The 17,826-nt window shown below is 38.2% G+C and overlaps 1 protein-coding gene across 1 annotated transcript in view; it reads right to left on the reverse strand.

Moving 5' to 3' along the window:
- Positions 1-209: 209 nt before the first annotated feature.
- Gucy1b1 (guanylate cyclase 1 soluble subunit beta 1) overlaps positions 210-17,826 on the reverse strand; it is a 43,265-nt gene continuing 25,648 nt past the window's right edge. Inside the window, exons 5-14 of the mRNA XM_051198916.1 lie at positions 16,462-16,659; positions 15,017-15,247; positions 13,876-13,992; positions 12,836-12,969; positions 8,577-8,774; positions 5,834-6,071; positions 3,443-3,583; positions 2,910-3,064; positions 2,477-2,603; positions 210-1,413 (exon numbers count right to left, since the gene is read on the reverse strand). Coding sequence (XP_051054873.1) covers positions 1,390-1,413; positions 2,477-2,603; positions 2,910-3,064; positions 3,443-3,583; positions 5,834-6,071; positions 8,577-8,774; positions 12,836-12,969; positions 13,876-13,992; positions 15,017-15,247; positions 16,462-16,659 — 1,563 coding nt within the window. The 3' untranslated portion in view covers positions 210-1,389. The remainder of the gene's footprint in view (positions 1,414-2,476; positions 2,604-2,909; positions 3,065-3,442; positions 3,584-5,833; positions 6,072-8,576; positions 8,775-12,835; positions 12,970-13,875; positions 13,993-15,016; positions 15,248-16,461; positions 16,660-17,826) is intronic.

Consider the following 17,826-nt stretch of genomic DNA (forward strand, 5'->3'; position numbering starts at 1 on the left):
TTGGTGGGCACAGCTCCTTGTTCCAGTATTTGTCCAGCACATGTCATGTTCTGGGTTCAGCAGCCAGCTCTGAAAACAAATTACAAAAGAAGAAAAATCAGAATTAATTGCTAGCTCATAAACAAAGTTATAAAATGTCTTTACATATGGATTAAGAAAAATTGCAAGTCATGTCAATATTAATTTTTATTAAATTAAAACTCTCTGTAGACAAGTGAAAAAAATAATTTATTGTAGAGGTTTTTACACAATTAACATGTATCATTTATACATATATTGATGTGCTGACATGAAATACTAAATTTAAAGACAAACATTTTTACACAAAAGTAGTTGCACTATATTTTATAAAGACAGATATATAAATAAGTTATCAGAGATATATAAAGGATAATAGGCCAAATATTCCAACAGAAATGAAGTGCATTCTATGTTGAAATTAAAATGATTTTCTGAATAATCTGAATATGATGTCCTGGATGAGTTGACATTCTCCTAAGATAATATAGGAAGCTCAGGTCGGGAGATAGGCCAAGGCTGGCTCTAATAGCAGTGTACTAGCTGTGTATTCCCAGCTTTGTTTTTTGATATAGTTTGAGCTCCAACACTTGCTCAAGCAAATGTAACCTTCCAGTGTGAAACAATGCAGCCCCATCACAGCCACCAGTAGTTTCTGAAACTAAGTAAAGAACTACAATACAAATTAGGACATATCAGATGTTAGATAAACCCTATTTGACATGAGATTTGAATGAGCAACCAAATCTTACAATAAGAGAAGGGAATTAACATACTTCAAAATAGTCACTCTTTTCTTAGTACAACATAGTAATTCCTACTTAGAAGTCTAGAAAATCTAGAAAATAATTGCAATTTTCCTAAAACTTAGATTCACTCCTTTAGAAAATGGTTTCTAGAATAACATGCAACAACATGATATAAACTTTGTTTTATGTCATAGCCATTAAAATATATATGTACATACATGTGGGAAATAAAACAAATCTGCTAAGCCATGATATACACATACATGGCCAGAGACTATTAAGTCTCATTTTATTTATTTCAACTAATATATATTGGGTGTCTACTTTTAGATCACCAGTTTAGGTTAATGCTTGTAGCAGAATTCAAAGAACACAAAGCTCCAATCATCCACATCAAAAGCCAAACTTTAGAAAATGTACCAAGACTTTAAAGGTATTCAAAAGCAAAACTAACATCAGATAATGGACAATGTCAGATATGTCTAACTAGGAGGAAGTTTTGGGTCACTAAAAAGGACAGTAGAAATCAGTATCCACAGGGAATAGTTACTCCTAGGCTTGACACGTGTTACGCTGTCACCAGAAGCCAACTGACAGTTCTCTTTGTCCCACAATATGAGATTCAGTTTTCATCCTGGTTTGTTTCCTTAAATGGGTGGAAGAAATATATTATTGATCTTTCATCTTTATTAAGCTCACAATGCCCCCCAAATACATTTTGATGTCCTTGACTGTGGGATATGCATTGATATATATATTTTCTACAAACCATCTCCACCCTAGTTTGACAAGAAATTATTCTTTGGGTCTTCTGACCTAGAAGACTGACACCAGAGAGTTCGCTTCATCAGTTGGGCACCCATGAGCATAGCACCCTCACCAGCAAATTATTTGGAGATGTAAAAGCAGCTGAAAGAGTTTAAAAGCTGACATTCTGTTCCCTTTAGTGTTTGTTATACTCTATGAAAACATTTTAGGGAATGTATACACAGAGGAAAAGATATGTGTTTGAGTAATCTCATACCCTCTGAAGAGTTAATGCACCAAGGGAACAAACTGTACTTGTGCTTATGATTTGACCCCTTGAAAAGAAGAGGCCAGGCATGGCCAAGACAGTGTAGTCCTGCCTTGGGTGGCAGCTGGAGAGGAATCTCTCAGCACTTGAGAACCTAAAATCTCTCCTAAGAAATTATTTGGATTCTAAAACATCAGAAACCAGGCTTCTTTAAAGGAGAAACTCAAAGGAGACCAGATCATCAAGGGTTCCTCAAACACTGCACAGGAACATCTGGTGGACTTGGGAGAGTCCTACGCTTTCTGATTAGTAAAACTGCTAGGAAATGTGGTCATCATGTAGACTTGCTGAGATCTCAGATGGAGTAGCAGGGGCTGAGAAGGCCTCATGGGTCCCCGGGGACCCAGTACTTGGGCTGTGTTTAAACTGGAACACAGAGGAAGAAATACACCTCAGCTCTGCTTGGCATGAATTAGTTCCCACTTTATCAAAAGACCAAATCCGTTCAGTACCTTCTAAGGCAGATCTGGTTCTAACTTGTTGATCAGTATTGCAGTAAAGTTGCATTTTACTAAGCGTTCCTCTCTGTAAGCAAGAATTCTTTTCATTCCAAGGTCATTTCTGGTGTGTCTTCTTGAACTCCCCACTTTCTATTCTTTCTCATAAACAAAAGCAATGCCCTGATGAGCCATACCTCTATGCCTGTGTTTTTTCTGGATAGGAACCAAACTTGCATTGGCTCTTTCTTGCCCTTCATAGACACCGGGCCTCTATGTTCCAAATGGAACTGTGGATCTGAATTTTCTGGAGACATGAGGCACCTGTGAGTCAGGGGATGGAGTAGAGAGGGATGCTGAGAAAGGTTGTGTAGAGAATTAAAACAGCCAGACCTCACAGTGAAGTTGTAGTTAAAGGCACTTAAGATTTTTTAGTAATGATGCTTATCAGAAACATCCCCTGTGATGTGGAGTGCTTTACCTACCATGGAAACAGTGGTGCACACTTCTCAAAGAAAAATAATTCCACAAGCAGAGGGGAGATATGTTTGTAGCGACTGTTTAAAAGGAGCGAAACTACACAGTTTGCCCACACACTACCCTATAAATAGCAAGTGTTCCCTTCCTCACCTGTATGTATATTCAGACACATTGATCTTTCCCTTTTCTCCTGTGGTTTCTGTTCTGCTTGTGAGGTTGACAGTGTTTCCAAAAAGACAATACCGGGGCATCCGCTGTCCTATGACACCTGTCACCACCTCCCCAGTGTGGATCCCGATTGTTATCTGTAGACAACAAAGTTTTGCTTCAATAGCCTTGAATGTTAACATGTGTATTTTACAGACTATTTCAAATGCCCTCGCACAATATCCCTCTGAGAGGAGAAATATTCTGCTCAAAGAGAAAGGCCAGAAGATATGAAGTGGGCAACATCCATGGTGAGTCAACACAACAGAAACAGTGAGACATTTCCTTATTCTCAGGACATTCTGTCCACAGAACAAACCAACTAATTTATTTCTCATGTCTATGGAAAAGTATAAAATAGCATTTCTTTCAGGGTGCCCTTCTTTGTACATATAAACAATTACCAGAGCAGGAACATTATTGCTTATCAACCGAGTTCTACTATTAGTATCCAAATATTTAGTTTCTTTACTCACCTGAACAGATTCACCATCTACTTGAACTTGACCAGCAATTTCCATCATGTCCAAGGCTAGGTGGCAAATGGACCTTGCATGGTGGATACAAGGTTCTGGTAAACCACTCACTGTCATATACTTGTCACCAACTGTCTCCACCTAAGGTGACACAAACATTCATATGTTCAATGGTTTATATAAAGTGACTAGTTTTTTTGTTTGTTTGTTTTTAGTATTATTCCGAAAAATAATATTTCCTAGAGTTCACAGTGACCTTCCTTTTAAATTTCTTGAAACTAGAGTGGTGAGCTCCAGCAGAATGGAACTCCTAACAATCTAGAATTGATGTGGCATGGGCTCTTGACCATTTCATCTGATTCCCCCTTGTATCTCGGTAGACTATGTATGTGTGCATGCACGTATATGTAAAAATGCCCTTACCAATCCATATATGTGCAAGTGCATGTAGGTGTGTCTGTGCAGTGTGATTGCCTGTACACATACAGGTTGCAGGTTGATGGGAACTCTCTCTCTCTCTCTCTATCTCTCTCTTAGTTTTTTTCCATTTTTCCTTTCCTTTTTTTTTTTTTTTTTTTTTTTTTTTTCCTCTTTGAGTATACACTGGTAAGGATTAAATTTGAATCCAAGTATTCAAACATGCTAGGAAAACACTTTGCCACTGAGCTGAATCCCCTGCTACCTTATTTTTTGAGACAGTGTTTCTTACGGAATCTGGAGCTTAGTGTTCAGCTAGACTGGCTGGCCATCAAACCCCCAGGATCTGCCTGCCTCTACTTCCCCCCACCCCCCACCCCCCGCACTGAGGTTACAGAGGTACACTGCCACCCTGGCTTTTCCAAACTTAAGATCCTCATGCTTACATAGCCCTTTGTAGAATATTCTGTTACTTCACTGTTTCTTGGAGCGGCTCAGGTTTGAGAACACAGGAGCTGTTGGCTGAAGTTCAGTGATTTTTCTTGGCCTCTAGCCACTTTTTTATTCATCATTTAATTATTTTTTTAAATTTTCAAATTGAGTTGTTGATTGGTGTATGCATATTATACAGATACATGTCTTTGTGAGCATGTGTATGGAGGCCAGGGATGACCTTGGCTGTCATTCTTCAGATGCCATCCATCTTCTTGTTTAAAATATGCAGAGTAGGCTGGGGTAAGCCATGTAATATTGTGATGTGCTCACCAAGTGCAGCACTGAGGCTCAAAAGAACCCAAAAATAAATAGTCTTTGTGAAGTTATATTACCCCGGGAACCTAGACACAGTCAGTAACATTCTTGCCTTTATAAAGCAATATTCCACTGACTTCATTTTTCCAATATTATATTTGTTTCTACTTAAAACAAAGGGAAGAGATGTCTTGTAAATGTTTATCTTCAAGTTGATGGTATCTAAAAGTAAACCTGAGGTCCAGGACCCTTCTTAAGCTCCATGCCTATTCCACAGTGCAAAGCGTTTATGTATTTTAGGAAAAAAAATGTCTTTGGCTGAGCACAAAAATGAATGCTGAGTTTATACTAAATGTAATAAACAATTTTCACAGACTCGTTAACCTAAGTGCAAGAAACTGCCGGATTCTTCATGTCAGCCAAAGATTGTCTGCTCCATGAAACACCATCATGGTTGCAATGAAAAGAAAGTTCCCTAAGTTGTAACTACTCAGCATTGAAGTAGACAAGTGCTGCTCTCAGCCTTGGTCAGAGAAGCTTCATTTTACAGTGAGCAGTAGTTAATGTAAAGACTCAGGTTTGGTCAAGGGGCTGAGAATGACTATTGAGTGCATAGTGCTAAGTGCAATATCTGTATCATCTCCTCTAAGGCTCAGTGGATATCTGGGATGTTCATCAGGGGGCAGAAAAAATAGTTGTGGGAAAGCTGTGAAATGACATCTTCTGGGAATGACATGGAAGCTGTACTCAGAGTCATATTGCAGACTGTGCCTTCACAGGGCCTGCACAAGACTTAGGCGTGTCAACAATATATGGGTATTGCTTCTGGGGAATAAGACACACTGTCTTAGTGCCATAACTACTGGTAACTTGTCCATACTCCAATGGATAGCTCATGAATGCAAAGTGTCAGAAAACATAAATAAACAAACAAATAAACAAAAGCATGAAAGTGTGAGGGAGGATACTTGTTGAGAAAAGTGAGATGGGAGGGTGGTAAAAGAAGGTGGGTATGAATACGATCAAAATTATTTGATAGTTTCACATCAAATAATACATTTCTTTACATGAGCAAAGTATTTAAGCTAGTTGCCTGTAGTGACTCAATAGACTTTATCACACAATAAAGCAGCTACAGTCCCAGTGCAGTGACCATGGGCTTCTGCTGGGCATCCCAGAAGCCCAGACCTGCAATGCACAAACCAGACTCTCATGATGACTTGCCTTATAAACAAATGGGTTTTTCCGTGAATCAGTCAGTGTGTCAAATCTGGTGTAGAGGTCATTGAGTAGGTTGACAATCTTCATGGCCCCTTCTCCAGATGCATGTTTGCTACAGAAAGCATTGAAGCCCACAATGCCACTGAAGAGGATGGTCACATTGTCATATCTTTTGGCAGGCACTGGGCGCTTGTGTCTCAGCTCATTGGCAACAGATGGAGGAAGGACCGAATACAGCAATCTATGGGGATCAGGAGAAAAAGCTGTAAGTCATGCTGAGGAGCCTTTACTACTCTAGCTTTGCCTCTATATTTCATCAAGCCATTATGCTAGATCCTGATAAGCTACCCTTTAAAACCAGTGTCAAGCATTAGATATATACAAAACAGAAACATAGCAACTATTTGTCCTCTGTGATCACATATATCCCTAATCTTAAACCATTTCAAACCAACTCAAAATAAACCAAGCAAATAAACAGATAGGGAAAACAAAAGATCATCAACAGGACCTCACAGTTTTAATTTGTAGTCTTGGCTTCTTCCCCTATTCTTATGACAATGACAGACTTGACACTATCAGTATGAGCATCTAAGATACTGCACAAATAGCCTAATAACAGAAACATGCTGATTTTACAGTAATAAAATTTCTCTCAAATACTGCAAAGTCACAGCTAATAAAGTAGAATTACTTCCTAGTCTTAATTATACCTCACTCATTCCTGGAAGAAACTGATAAAAGATAGGAAAAGTGGTTTAGATGTATAGACATTTTATTTCTGTAAGTAATACTGAGACATCTACCATGACATTGGGAAAGAGCTGAGGAGAGAACATGGTCAACACACAGTAGGAGAGGAGCTTGCAGATTAGAAGAAAAGCAAAAATCCCTGGGCTCCCAGTCTGAAGAAACAAGAAGAAACAAGGCCTTCCTGTCCTTTTCATCCTTTTAGCCAATGGGAAAAGTTCAAATATGAAACACAGATCCAAGCTCTCTGTTTTCTCTCTAGACATACTGGATCTTCTTTAGTGATTAATTTTAGCTTCTAAACAGGAAGTATTTCATGCAACATTGAAATTAGATCTTAGTATTGAATGTGAGCAGAAGAGCTTAGCTTTAAAGAAAACCAGATGGTTTATAATGAAATTGTCTTAAAAATAAAGTCTCTACTATAAAATCAAATCCCAGTCTATTAATATAAATACCAATCACAAAAATTAATGAAGCACACTATCCCTAAATAGGGCAAATGGATTTTGAAAATCCACTCAACCTTGGACAAAACAAAACAAAGAAAATTTGCAGATGGTTTTTGAAAACCATTCAACTTTGGGCAAACCAAAACAAAGAAAGGGTCCTGTGATGAATCCTTATGCTCTAGTTCAGAAGTCAAACTCTAGCAACAGTAGCATCAATGCCAAAGGCTATACCATAGACAAGTGAATACTCAAGCCAACAATTTTGTGGCAATGTGAATCAACAGTATTTTTAGTATGGAGCATAGAATATATGGATATTTCCACAATTTAAAAGCTGTATCTCTGTAGTCTGTTTACTACTGGTTTATGAGACATCCCCCAAAGGCCCATGTGTTGAAGTCCCTAGGCTATGATGCTATTGCAGGCTGATGCAAACTTTAAGAGGTAAGGCCCAGTTGGAGGAAGTTGGGTCACATAGGTACACCCTTGACAGATACACAGATCTCATCCTTCCCTTTAGCATTCTAGCCAGGATAACATGAGCAGCCTCCTGTGTCATGCAAACCCTGCTATAGTGTTTGATCCCATTATGGCCTAAAGCAACAGGGCCAGAAACAGAGACTGAAGTCTCTGAAGTAAAAAACCCAAACTTTCCTCATTTCTTCATAAGCTTATTATCTCAGCAGTTCTTATAGCAACAGAAAATTTAGTAACATGACTATAAGTATGAATATCAGCATACATGGAACCAAATATCAAAAAAATTGAGATATACATCATTTTCTGATATCACAGACAATGCAGAATATAGGGTAACTGGAACTGACTGACCCATAGGACATTGGTGCATCATATAAATATGTGATTTTTTTTTTTTTTGTGGACGAAGTTGTAGCATATAAGGATAAGCATTGCGAGATGTAGAGCTGCCTATCCTCATGTTCTTAATGAAATTTACAGAATATGTAGCCAATTAAACTAGGTGCCCTTACAACCATGGGGGTTGAAGTGGTCTCAAAGCAGCTAGACTCAGCTTTCAGATGAATGATGTAAAGGTGAAACCATGTGACTGAATGAAGCCGTTGTGAATAAAGACAGGCATTTACAATGAATCCTCTATTTCATTCATGGTATTAATAATGCTAACTGCTGTGTTTATTTGTGTGCTCAGCAGCTACAGACAGGTGCCTTACACACACACATCAATGCTAAGGACAGTGCTGTAGCTGTCAATCTTCTGGCACTGTAGGGAAATGAAATGATTCTGATGGGAAACAAGTCAATTAGGTTCAGTTCTCCAGAAACACAACACCCTGATTCACAAACAAAAATTAAAAAAAAAAAAGAGCATTCGAGAACCTGAGGAAATCATCCTATGGGCATTAGGAAAGTACTGCTTTTAATTACTATGCGGAGACAGCATCAAACAGTGTTCAGGGACACAAGAGGACCCAGACCTTTCTAGTGAGAGGATGAAGCCTAACATTACCCAAGTAGTGGTAAATTGTGAGTAAAAGCCAGCCCTTTCTTCACTCCATGCTTACGTGTCTGTCTTTTTCTTCTCATCCTCCAGGGCTCTTAATGTGAGCTGCAGCCTATCAGTGAGGATTTCCAACTCTTGTGTTAGTTTATATTCCTCCCGGAACTGCTCTCCCAAAAGAACCAGGTCTCGGGTGGCATCATGAAGGGGAATGTCACTCAGGTACAGGCCTCTTCTTGTCAGGTCATCCAAGTTCATCACACTGTCACACAGAGCAATGAAACAAAATCAACACCACTGATATTAGCCCTTCCTACAGCAAGAGGCATAAAGTGGCTTTCTCTTTCTCCACCTTTGCTGTTCAAAAGATCAGGCTGAAGGAACACAGGAGAAGCCTACCCAACAAAGGTCTTGTTTCCAGTGTATCTAAAACCTCACTAGCAAGCAGCAAACACTTTTGTTTGTCAAGTTGCACTTGGAGGTATTTGCATCTGCATTCATGGAAAGATACTATAGAAAACTTCCCCCACCTAAATCTCCTCCTGTATTTAATACAAGGCTAGTACATTTTAAACAATCATCTTGTTTTTCCTTATCCCAGAGCAATCTATCCTCATGCATGAGTCAGGAATAATGATGTTTCTATTGAGAAACCACCTCATTTGCCTTATTATTCTAAGAATCTTATAAGTAATTGCTTTGCTGTTAGAAACAATGATGGAATTTCTAAGGTTTAGTAACTCTCCTCAGTGTGCATTTTAAAGACTCCCTGACTTGTGCTTTTATGCCATTTTTTTCTTCACGCTTTCTTTTCTTCCTCTATTCTTATTTTCGGTTTTTGGTTCATTTTCTCATTTTTAAAATGTATTAGACCTTGCTGAAGTCTATGAATCTTTATAACTTAAATCTCACCTTTCCATAGCACTATTGTAATGATCTTGATTGATTCACTGAAATTCTGGTACATAAAAAGTTCAGTTAAAATTAGTCATTACCCAAGTATCTAAAGATATATTTTTGGTTTAAGTTAATTCTTAAAATATAAAGTTATTATTTCTGGATACTTTGGATGGCAATTTCTCTAAAATAACAAATTTGGGTCATGACTTTATTAGGGAATTTTAGATTAAAACGAGGCTCTCATGAAAGTGTTCTCAACAAAAATATCTAAGTTAAAGCAAAGTAAGCATGGCCCTATGCAAGCACAGAATAACCAAAGATATTAATGACTAATTACACAGCTGCTTTGTATATTTTAAAGCCTTCTTTCAAAACTAAACCCATCTAAAAAGATGACAGACAATTTGCCAAATGATCTGAATGTGATCAAACAAGATCTACCCCTGAGGAAAGCCAAAATGAGATAATCTTAACATTGAAATGGCTACCCTATTGCCGGGTGTAATATGTCCTCTTAGTCAGGAGGGTCACAGAGTCTCTTTAGACAACGCAGACTCTCATCACTCTTAGCTGCATACATCTAGCCGCTAAGACCCTGTTGCTGAAGATACCTTACACCTTGGCTACAAGGTATAGAGAAATGAAGCTAGAACAGAGCTGGAAGCTTATGGATAGATTTCATAGTTCCAGCAGTTGCTGTAATTCTGCTGGGGGAGAAGAGGCATCAATGGCCTTAACCAGCTGAACTCTATGATCCACAGGACCACTCTGTGAGGCAAGTTTTTCTCATCCATGAAATAGTTGCACAACAGCAATATGAAGAAACAACTGATATCTGATTAGGTTTGAAGCCCACTCTACAAAAGTAGCACTTTGCACCTGCTCATCATGGCTGAGGAGGTCTTAAGCCCTAGGGGAGAACACACAATACTGTTGTTTAACTAATTTGTCATGAAATTAAACTGATCTCTAAATAAAATATGTATATCTGTATCTACAAACAGGTGTCATACATGGCTCACATCAGAGACTTTCTCTGTAATGGTGAAGACTGCAGAGTAACATAGCTGTTCTAAGTGCTAAGGAGTGATAGTTGAATGTTCAGCCCTAATAACAATATTTATACCAGCCCTGTTAAGGCTCAGGAAACATCCTGGGTGAGGGCAGGATGAATGTAATATCTGGAAAGATACAGCAGCTGGAGAAGGGCTGTGAGATGCTATGTTCTCAGCATGGCATAGCCAATGCAGCCATGGCCAAGCAGCAGCTGTGCTACTTGCAGTGGTCCTACACAGTCAGCCTCAACAGTCAGCCATGGCCTGGGGATTTAGGAGCCTTATCTCTCCCTGATGAACTACCCCTGCTACTGAGAGATCCTGTGGGAGAGACAACCATTGTCTTCACCTGTGTACCCACCAGGCTCCAGGGAATAGTTCCAATAGATCACAATGACCTTCATTAAACTCTGTGAGTTTCAGAAGAACCCAAAGCAAAGTGAACAATAAAAATAAAGTCATACATGTGGGAATATAACTTGTAAGGAGGGGGAGGGAATAGAGATGGAAGAGAGATTCAAAGGAAGATTATGATAATCAGAATAAAATGAATACTAGGTGAAAGGTCATTCATACTGAAGTAGATATCTTAATGAAATTACAAACAGCTTATTCCTCTGAAAGTTCCTCTACGGACCCCATGCTGTGTATGTTGTTAGAATGTTTGTCTGGCATGCAAGAACGTCTTGTATTCACTCCTCTGTAGACAGAAGTTTCTATCCTGCCTGGTCCCTCAGCAATTCAGTCCCAAATAAACATACAGAGGCTAACATTAATTGTAACTATTTGGTCAATGGCTCAGGTTTCTTATTGGCTAGCTCTCTCTTAATCATTCACCCATTTTTATTAATCTGTGTATCTCCACATGGTGTTGGTTTACCAGAGAATGTCCAGGCATCCTACCTCCCTGGTGGCTACATGGCATCTCCCTTTATTCCACCTACTACTTTTCTCTATCCCTGTTTGTATTTCCAGCCTAGTTAAACCCTGCCTGTCTATTGGCTGAAACAGCTTTATTCATCTTCGAGTAAGAGAAACATATTCACAGCATACAGAAGGACATTCCCCCATCACTCCTCCACATCATACAAAGGGCTGATGTGATGCTGTATGCTTGTTATTGTCAGTCTTCAGGAGGTAGGGCCAAAGGATCCAATGTTCACTAGTATGTGAGTCTATATATCTAGTTTGAGGCTAGCACTTTACTAAAAGTGCTACATGATATACTGTCTCAAAAATGAAATCCTTATTGTTTTCTCTTAGTTTGAATTAATCATACTAGAATTATTCATAGGCAAAAATTCTTCCATTTAAAGAGATTTCATGGTAATTGGTAAATGTGTCACTATAGGACTGATTTTTGTATATGGAAATTAAAATATACACTATGAAATTTCTGATCCTCCCTCACAATAAGCCTTCCTGCCCTTGAATAGAAACTCTCCCCTAAAGTGAAGCTGTCATTCTACTTGTCATTCTACTGCTACTCAATCAGGAAAATGCATAACAAGGAGTACTGATGGCAGGTGAGATGCTACTTAGTCCCAGGATGCTGTTAGCTTTAAAGATAATTTATATTTCATAGGTTTGTCTCTTTTGTCTGCATGGTAAATAATTCTCAGAAAATAAATTATAATTATTGTTATATAATATTATATGCAAAATAACATCTAAAAATAAGTGTATAATTATCTTATCCTCTTGTTCTAACAATACATATTGCAAATCTTCCTGTATCTTTTAGTAAAGTGCTAAAATTAGGGAAACATCAATCCATGCTTTGTCCCTTCTGATATTATTATGAATAACACATTTAACATAAATTTAGGTTATTAATCTACTTTTAACACTACAACCCAATAAAAATAGTTACATAGTTTTAATTTAAAGAGGTTTGGATTAAAAACATTATCTTTTTTTATAATTGTTGCTAACTATAGAAGTTCTTTATTTATGCCATCATATCCTATGCTTTCCAGGATTGGCCTCTTACATGGTACTCTTTGAAATCACAAAAATACAGAATTAGCAAACAGAAGATTTCTCTACTCATAATCCAACATAAGGAAGGTGGGACTTTGAGTTTTTAGAAATGCTCAATGTAATCACCCTTATTATAAAAAAATTACATAATGAGGGTTTGAAAATCCAGTTTATACTTCAGCAAAAATAAATATTGTAGACTAAAATGCTGTTGGATTAAGAGAGGATGTATTTTATCCATGTATAGTCTACATGTATGCACTGAAATATCATGCCAAATTCTATTCATATATACAAATAATACATATTGATCCAGACTTTTAATGAAGTTTTATTCAATTAATTTTTAACTTATCACAATCACACTTAAGCTAAAAGTTATTACCTTGGTGAACAGAGAAATAGAATACTATCTGCTTCAGGTAAATAGATCATCTGGCCTTTCAGACGTAAGCAGCTAATCTCTGTCCCAGTCAGTTCATCCTCACATTCAAGTTTCTCAACATCCAGCAATCCTTCCTTGAACAGGGAAGACAAAACATTAGCTTCATCCCCCACCCCCATCCTGCCTGGTAAAGCATCAGGAAGGCGTGAAAACTTATCCTTCTCATGAACCCTAAAGGAGATGAAGCTAGACCATCAGAACTAGAAAGGTGTTGCCCACGGTAAGACTGTCATTAGTCTTGATGGCACACAAGATGGTAGCAACTGAGCTCTGGCTCTTACTTTCATTGTAAGCTCCTGTGATTTTCCAGTTTGGTCACAACACACATTTCTGAATTGTACTGAAACAAAGCCAGGGTAACCCTGTATTCACAGAACAACTGGAAGCAGTCAGTTCCCAGCATATAAAACATATGTGATTGTGTCTTTGGCAAGTCATGTGGGAAGTCTTTGGAAAGTCATGAAAAGTATGGATGATAGGGAAATTGTGATTGCTACAATTATGCTAAGTGCACAAATGAGGAGATCTGGAAACCATCTAAACTACCAACTGTGGGAGTTTACAGATTTTTAATCCTTTTATTTCCCTACAGAAAAAAAAAATGTTAGCAAGTATTATAAACAATTTACAGAAGAAAAAAATCACTAGCTTTAGTGACATTATCAAAGACTTCTTGTTAGGTCTTCTGATTTCTTTAAAACAAAACAAAACAAAACAAAGTGATAGTAAATTCAAGGGAGTAGATGTTGGTTTTATTACATGAGATTGAGAAGGCTTAGATGTTCCCAGCAAGACACATTCTCAAACATTTCCCCCCACTCATTCTGGTCAACTGACAAAGGTCTATGTTCCTCAGCCAAACAGTGCTCTCTTGAGAGTTGTAGTTTATTTTCTTATATTTCTGTCACATAGACTATGCTTATAGATGATTTCCCCATAACCTGTCTTGCTTATGTTCATTTGAAGGGGTGTCTGATTACCTTGCTTCTCAGTACAAAGACTGTATTGATGTGTGAAAGAATCCCATGAAAACTGATGTCAATATGAGGGCGGACCAGAGAGAAAACAGACAGAAGGCTGCAGTTCCCAGGCTGGAGCTAAGAGGGGGGAAAAAGAGCAAAGAACACTCAGCAACTTTAAAATTCACTTTGTGATTAGACATTAATCTTGAAAGTAAGCAAGATTAGTTGTATTTATAAGGGAAAAATATCTTAAACATTGTATGGGAAATTTAACCTATATATGAAACTGAGTGGTTAAGCAAACATAATATACTTGCAGAGACAAGAAACGTAATATGGATTTAATTAACTAATATTCAAATATAAACTGATGCAAATAAAATAATCATTTCAGGAGGAAATAAAAGGAAAGTTAGTGTTAGATGCCTGTGGCTGAAAATGAAGTTAAATATCAAAACATCAGCAAATATTTGCTTTAAAAGATAGATAATATTAATAGAAGTAATAACACAGCAGCTGCTTGAGACAGAGCAGATAACTGGGCTAAAGGGTCCTCGTGTCATTTCAGGACAGAAGGAAACAGGCAGAGTAACACACCATGAGGGAAAGCCCAGACAAAACACTCTTCTGCTCCCAGACCTACAGCTTTTCACAAGGCCTCTGTATTCTAGTCCTGAATTACGGCGAAAGGTACTTTCAGACACACACGCATGCTGTGGGCAAATGCTAACATGGAATATGAGAGAAAGAAGGAGTACATTGCAAACTCTCCCTGGTTCTCCTATGTTCCACCACTCTACCCGTGGTAACCTCGATACTTTTCACCCCGGGTGTTTGTAAATTTCCTTCTTCCCCTTGTCAACAGCTGATTTTGAAAACTATTTTTGGAAGGCAGTTAGGCAGCAAATATTTATTCAATAAACAAAATATAAGTGAAATCTGACTGCTGTTACCAAGTCCCCAATTTTCTCACAAAGCAAGTTTGCTGTTCTCATGACTTCCTCCTCTCTCTGTAAGTGATTAAGAAGAAACAAATAAGTCCTGTGGAAACATATTTAGGTTATAAGTGCATGGGATATTTCCTGAAATGTTGTCAAAGGTTAAAAGGGTATGAAAATTGCAAGAGGGTCAGCCCCCTGAGTAGTGATACTCATTTTACCTGTGGGAGAACTCTGTAGATGGCATTGCCACACTGAGTGACCACTAGGTCCCGGTCAAATATTATGTGGAAAGGAAAGGCTTTGCAGAAGGTATATGGGCTGATGCGTGATTCCTGGGTACCATTTTCTTCAAACCTGTCCAGATCTTCATAGAAGTCCTCTTCTTTTGACTCTTTTTCTTCAATTAAAAATTGAGTATGGTCACATTCCTCATTTCTTTGCTGAATAACCTGGATGTCAATGGGAGAAATTGTGGTTAACTGTTGCTATTTTAGTTTAGTTATGAATATAATTACTGACTATGAACATTTAGAGAATTAGAAAAATGAAAATACATGCAAATGCTATGTAAAGCTGGAAAATCTGTCTAGATATTTTCAGAAATGTGAAGGCAATATTCTTCTGGGTAAGGTCTTCTGTATTTTAGATAAACTTCCAGTAGGAAAGTTTCTAGTCAGCTGGGTAGCTAAGAATAACTAAACTTCTGATCCTCTAGCCTCCATCTCTTATGTACTAAGGTCATGAGTTTGCACCACTATGGTCAGTTTACTCCATACTAGGGAACTGAATTTAGGACCTTGTGCACAGTACTTAAGCATTCTGTAAGCTTAACTATCTCCCATAATTATTAATATAAAATTTTTCATTATAATTCTGGTATGGTTGCCCATCAGTACATATGGCCTTTTGGGTAGTATAGGAAGAGAGTGTACCCTTTACCTCATAAGCTGGGCCTCCCAAACAGGCACATTTGTACAGCAAATCTGTGATTACACTGCACTTGGGAGAGAACATGAAAAGCACAGAGAGCCGATGGCTCAGAGAAGCCATACAGATCAGAGACAGAGAAAACTGGCAATTGTCTTCATTATACAGTTTCTCTATTTGTGCCTTGAAATTGCCGCTCAAAAATAACAATGGGTATCACCAACAGTATCAGGAAAGACCAGAGATGGCTTGGCTATGTTCACCAGCACAACTTGATTTTCACAAATAGAAACAAAGAACAGAAACACAAACTTTTAGTTGACAAAATAAAATGCTCTAGGTACATTCCAGGAAAGACAAAAGAATTCACATAGAAAAGGAGATCTGTAAAATCGGTTAACTTAATAAGTTCTTTCCATTTCATTATCCACAATCTGATATGTTGCAGGCTCAGTCAGTTATCCTCCCTCCCCTTTCCCAGCTGGCATGTATTCACAAAAAGTAACTGAATTTCCTCTTGCCTTAAGCAATATATAATTAGAAAGAAAATCTGTTGCAAGGAGAAAATTGCCCAGTATAATGCATTCCCGGGCCAAATGGAGAAGACTCCTGGGGTTCACACCATCTCAGCTTACAAGTCCTGCTAGTGCAGCCCATGATCAGCAATCATTATAACATCATTGCAAATGTTCCAGTGCCCCTTGTATTCAGAAACCTCTTCATTGGTGGGCATTACCTTCATGTCTATCTCAGTGCCGTGTATCTGTTGAGCAACAGTCTTGATGATCCCAATAACAATGTCCTGAAGCCCCTCTCTTTCTGAGTAGTAGTGCAAAATGAGCCCTTTGCCTTTTTCTGCATCGGTGCACCTGAAGGAAGGGGCACGCATGCCTGGGTAGATGGTAGCAAGGTGGTCATGCAGGGCATCGAGGTTCTGTGGTGAAGAGGAGAGAATGGTGACTACAAACTGCTATGACAAGAGGACTTAGCAATACAACGAGCAGAAACAAGGTTCAAATCTGGTTTTACTGGGCGGGTCACTAGAGTAAGCTAGAGATGTTTCATGGTGTCCCTCATACAGCTGCAACGTAAGTACCATGTAGAGAATAAGGACAGAAGGGTTGAGAAGAGTATATGTGATCCTTAGGGGCAAAAGCAAGCATCTAAGGTTGTTCATGAACATTGTTGTAAGCAGTGGAGAATGTTTAAATCACTTACATCCTTTCTGCTGGCTCTATAATCCCCAACTGAATTTAATTTAAAACTATCAAGATGCAAAGGATAGCTAAATATAAGCCTATTGCCTTGATTATTGATATTTTTATTAAAAATGTGGATTTTTAAGGTAAAGGTTTATATTTCCTTGTCCATCAGTAGTCCCCAACCAAGATGAAAGCCCATAGCAAAGCAACAAACAAATGACTGTCTCAGACTAAAGTTTTTGCAAAACTAAAGCTGTCGAATTTATTGTAGCTTTGTCACTTAGAACATGATAAATTTCTCGGCGTTTTCTATTAGCCCCTAGAATTCAAAACTGACTTATACATTGACACAAGAACTCTAAAAGCTACACTTTTAAATCAGTCCAACATGATAGCATGTAGTTGACAACAGGTCTCATTCAGGTTTGTGAAGATGAGGGAGATATACCCAAGCACAGACAGTAATGAAGGATAACACTGTTTCAGTTAGCTGGATAAATCCAATGTCATTCTGTACCTGTCTACAATAAATTCTGTTTTCTTCCATCTGATAACCCCTGTAAAAAATCAAGCAAGCTAGTGATAAACAAAACATGGCTTCTTCCTGATTGCCTCTAGGAGCCGCTGTTGTTGTGTAAAAGTTACCAGGCAGTGTCCTAGCCTGTGTTCCTGGAAGCCACCTGTCCAGGAATTTGCATTTCTTTCTATTGAGTAGAGCATTACAATGGGTTCTTCTGCAGGAACCCTGCAGATATTTTGGTGCAAAAATCTTGAGAGAGAACATTTCTTGAGGAGAAAATGTCAAGAGTTTCACTTTTATCTCAATTTTCCACAAAGTCTCAACTGAGTTTGTGACTGCACTAAGGACATTTTTCTTACATATTACAGTCCAAAGTACT

Source organism: Phodopus roborovskii, unplaced genomic scaffold, assembly GCF_943737965.1.
Source record: "Phodopus roborovskii unplaced genomic scaffold, PHOROB, whole genome shotgun sequence".
Taxonomy (NCBI): Eukaryota; Metazoa; Chordata; class Mammalia; order Rodentia; family Cricetidae; genus Phodopus; species Phodopus roborovskii.